The 4,932-nt window shown below is 40.6% G+C and overlaps 1 protein-coding gene across 5 annotated transcripts in view; it reads right to left on the bottom strand.

Moving 5' to 3' along the window:
• Positions 1–4,588, bottom strand: part of ptpn12 (protein tyrosine phosphatase non-receptor type 12) — a 40,041-nt gene extending 35,453 nt beyond the window's left edge. For all 5 annotated transcript variants that reach the window (XM_058625216.1, XM_058625215.1, XM_058625217.1 and 2 more), the window contains exon 1: positions 3,997–4,588. In XM_058625216.1, coding sequence (XP_058481199.1) covers positions 3,997–4,098 — 102 coding nt within the window. In that variant the 5' untranslated portion in view covers positions 4,099–4,588. The remainder of the gene's footprint in view (positions 1–3,996) is intronic.
• Positions 4,589–4,932: the final 344 nt, after the last annotated feature.

Here is a 4,932-nt window from a genome sequence, read left to right as displayed (position 1 = left end):
TTAAACAAAAACAACAACAACCTCCGTCTCTCTTACATAAGCGCAATAATAGCTGGTTTGGAAAGTCGTGGGTTGACAGAGCCAGTTGATAACCACCCTTGTTGAAATACGTAAGATCGCCATTGTTTGGTTGTGTGGAAGCAGCTATTGCACAGATTTGCAGAGCCTGGGTCATGAGAGACACTCCGGGATACAGCAGTATGAATTTCACCGTTCGTCCAATTCGTTTTTTTCTTTCTTTCTGGATAATGCCATCATCAGACCGGAGTGGTTTCACAAAATCATATAGCTGACATTGTATTAATCACATCCTGAATTTTAGTTTTCATTGCTAACTGTGATAAATGTAATGTAATTTGTGTTTAAAATAGTAAAACTAATATTGTTGAAAACAACGTATCACAATAATTTGTTGCACAGTCTTAATGAGTGGCTCGTGCCATGTAATTACAGTTGTTTAAGTTTCTCCAAAATCCCAAAAAATATTTTGGGAAAATATACAGCACAAAGAGAAAATGGGGACCAAAAACCAGAAAATTACACAATTGGGTAGGAAGTGTTCCTGTTCCATGTTCCCTACAGCCGAAGAAGAACATTGAACAAATTATACAGTGTAATCTGTGACTCGTAGCACGGCCAGAGCACTGTAATTAACTCTATAAAACACTTTCTATATATAAACAACAATAGCCTGTTAAAGTGGGTGTTTTGTAAGGCTGCTCCGATGACTCAGTGTGCAGACGAGCACAACCCTCGTGTTATTGTGAGATTGACTGCGGCAATTGAGAGCTTCACACAAATCTTGAAATTGGTACAGCAGAACGACTGCAACCGGCTGAAGCACCGACTTACACGTTGCCTGATCAATTGTGTACGGTACACAGGAACATGGCCCGCGTTTAAATCAATCAGAACAAGTTTCCGCAGCTTCGTGCTAAATTTTCTCTAGCGATGAAACTCTACATTCAGCTCTTATTTACATGGAGGCCACAAAAGACAACATTCAGCAAGTTTTGCATGCACAAAAATAATGTTATTTCCAATAACCAGAGGATGGAAATGGTTAATACTGAAGCACTTCCACAGGCCCAAAATGAACTTCGTGTGAGCTTTACTAATGGTAAAGTTACTGACCGAACGGATGTGTGACATCCTGAAGGCTAACAATATAATCATTTCTATCTTTTTCATACCGCTCACTGTGTCACAGACACAATCGAAGCATAATAAGTGATCCAATGACAAAAACGTACATTATTTAATATCAATTTGCGTCATCTATTGTGCCGCCAAAAAAGCAGGGGGATGTGGTCAACTTGCCACAGGCACCTTGACAAGATGTGTAGGTGTGTGTATAGTTTGGCTGTAGCTAAAGCAACAACACACACACTCCCCAGTCAACCATACAGGGATTTTAATGTTAAGATTAAACGGTAGCACACTAAATATTTATTTAAGAGATTATACTAGATAATAATTCCATTTAATAGCTATAGTTTAAATAATTTATGATCATATGCATTATGTACTAAACGGCCCATATGTTAGCCAACAGCAGACTAGTCCTAGTTATTCTCGGTGTCTCCACCAATGTCTTGTAGTCTGGTTTTTTTTTTGCGCAACATCTACTACTTCCCCGTTTTCTGAGACACATTCTCTGAAAACGGGATGGGCTGGGTCACTGGCACACAACAAGACACATGTATGCAGGATTCTGCATATTTCAGGGTGTGTCAAATATCTTATCTCGGGGAGAATGACCTGTCCTATTCAGGTGACTTTTCATCAACACGTGCCCAATGGTTAATATAGCTCCACTTTTAATGCAAGAACAAAATGTTATGAAATGGCCCAAGAAAGAATGTTGCAAGCTCCAGCAAGCAGCTTACATGAAGTAGGAAGTAAGGAGAAGGCAGAGTGTGTGTGTGTGTGTGTGTGTGTGTGTGTGGGCAAAAGGAGAAAAAGTTAACTGTTCTGACGCTGATTAGCCAGTTTTCCAAAAGCAATAATCGACAATAAAATGTTTCACTTCTCTGAAACACCCAGTCACGGCCTGCTGCTTCTGAACCCAACACTGTATTTATCTTATATTTATCTTTAGATCTCAATTTACACGATTGCAGATGCAGCAACTTTTCCTAACATAAACTTCTAAAAACCAATCAACTAAAATGAATGCATGATGAGGACAAATGCATGTACTGTATGTTATCAGAGAAGTGCTATCCCGTTGTTGGCTATCTCTGCTATTTCACGAGGCTGGAACAGGTCCTATTTTGAGTCCACCATTGAAACACAGGAACACTCGGTCACGTAGGGATGGTCAACATATTACTGCTGTGGATGTACACAAGCACTTCTTTGACCAAAGGTCATTTTTGTAACACATTTTAATGGAAAACAGGTTTAATATAACAACAAATGTCTCTTTTACCATCTCAAAAGACCAATTCCAAGGGCTTTATTCTACTTACTGGCCAGTTCTTTGGCTATGTGAAGGACAGATAGATGCATAACTATATACCAAAACTGCTGTAAATCCAACTTTCCTGAACGTTATAGAGCTGAAGTTTTTAATTCAGCTTCAAAGTCTGTGATGTTGTAGAATTTCTTTGACTTACATCAAGGTGTGCTTCAAATATTTGCACATCCATCACAGTAGATTCAACTCTGCGCTGAGCCTAAAAGCTTAAGCCCATGCTGATAATGGGTTGTCTTTCTGTGGATCTAGCAGCTAAAAATACACTATCATTAACTAGTCATCTCCTCTTCCATAGAGATTCCCGCTCCAAAACACTATAACCATCTTATGAACAACAATGACGATAATACATGCAATTAAACTCACTGTGGTCAATGGATATTCACCGTTTCTTGAGTATCAGAGGGATGAACATGAATCACTGCAGTGTATCCCAACACCAGTAAAAATTGGGGCGTCACGATACATCATCATCGCAATCTAAACATGCAGAGTATACATAACATAAAGGACATATACATGGTGCTAAAACTGCCCTAAATGGAATAAATAGAGGTTGTTCCATGTGCTACTTAGCATAGATAGCAAGTGTTTCTGATTTGATTTGTCATTTTCTTCCAATGTGAGAGTCTAGCACATATTATTCTACTTAAATCCATCTTATAGTGTAACACTATTAGATGAGGAGAGACAATGCCATACAATTGCAGCAAGAGAAATTGGGCTTGATGACATGGCCAAAAACAATATCACAATAAAATAGGTGAAACTGAAGAAATGTATATAATTTTACACATTGTTAGTGAATTGTTGGCCAGCCCTTGTTTACATATATATATATATATTTTAAATCTAAATTGTTTTCATTTTATTTTATTTCAACATTCCAGGGGATGTAAGATATGACTTTGTCAAGAGCAATGTCTAAAGGGGGGAATGAAACGTTAATGTTGTTCGTTAACAATGAACCAAAAGCCTTTAAGACATGACCATGCACATGTTTGTTTAATTAGCGCTAATCACGCTGTTATCGCAATTAGCAACATTATCGTACATCGCATGTTCTACGAATAGCGCGCAGCCCGAGCTAACGAGACAATAAGCTCAATAAATCCCACCGGTTAATCCCACGCTACACAAGTTTTAATTTAAAGACAAATGTCCTTGGCCTCGTTGTCTTTTGTTTGCCGTTTGTCTTAATTTTGGAGAAACAGCAGCCGGTGGTGTTCTCTGTTGTGTGTGTGTGTGTGTGTGTGTGTGTGTGTGAGTGAGACAATGCTAGGCCGCCATGTAAAGCCTGGAAATGGGAGGAAAAGGAAGAGGGCAGAGTGGCCGCCCCTGCCTCACCTCCTATGGGATCCAGGGAACCGGGAGACGGGGAGGGGAGGAGGGACACGGTGGGTCAGTGTGGTGGAAGCAAGGCGGAAGGGACAGATGTGTGTGTGACTGAGGGAGCGGTGAAGTAAAAGCAGGATAGGTGAGCTCAGCTCGCGTGAATTCGTGTATACACCCACCATAAAGTCGTTGCCGAAGTTGTCCTCTCCCCTCTCCTCGTCCCCCTCGCTCATGGCCTTCACCCCCTGGATAAACTTTCTCAGGATGCCGGCTTGCTCCATGTTTCAGTCCGGTTGTCTTTTCCTTTACAAGAAATAATAACACCCCCAAAGTAGCAAGGGAGGAGAACACGTAAAAATAACAACAAAAAAAAGGGGGGAGAAGGAAAACGGGAATAAATAAAAATAAATAAGCTTCACGGATCCCCCCAGGGAGTCATCGTCGGTTCACAACACCTTCTTTTTTAAAAAAAAAATAATAATAATAATAATTATCGTCCCATGTTGTTACTCCCTTTCCGTCTTTCTTCTGGGCTGTTTTCACAGCGACAGCGGTTTTATAGTCCCGGAGAAAAACAGCGGTGACGGCGGTCCGGTTTCCTGCTCCACCGACAACTTCCCAGCCGTGGCGGTCACATGAACAGTGAACAAAGTGCCCCGTACGGGGAGAAAAAACACAGATAAAAAGACAAGAAAAGGAGCCTCTACCAGGTCTGCTCCAGCTATCTACCCCTCCCTGTCTAACTCGGTTGCCACATTCACACACTGCTGCTGCTCGTTATTCGCTACTGGGGAACATCCGGACTGGGCATAGCCAACTGCAAACACGGCCCGCCCTTTCCAGACTATGCCGGGTCGCGATTGGCCAACACACACCTGGGATTAGAATGTGATTGGCTGGCGCGGATGTAACTCCAAACTAAAGCCTGTTGTGATTGGACAGAATGTGTGTCTGTTGTTTTGACGCGAGACATTTTTCTCCATGTCTTTTAATGTAGAATTTTATTTTATATCTTATAGTTATACAATGCACAATTATTATAATTGTTATTTATTTATTTATTTATTTATTTACCTATTTGTTGTAGTAGTAGTATGTATTTGTTTATACTGTAA

The sequence above is a fragment of the Solea solea genome, chromosome 3 (assembly GCF_958295425.1).
Source record: "Solea solea chromosome 3, fSolSol10.1, whole genome shotgun sequence".
Lineage (NCBI taxonomy): Eukaryota > Metazoa > Chordata > Actinopteri > Pleuronectiformes > Soleidae > Solea > Solea solea.
Note: the sequence above shows the minus strand (reverse complement) of the source record. Positions and strands in the feature narration are given on the sequence as shown.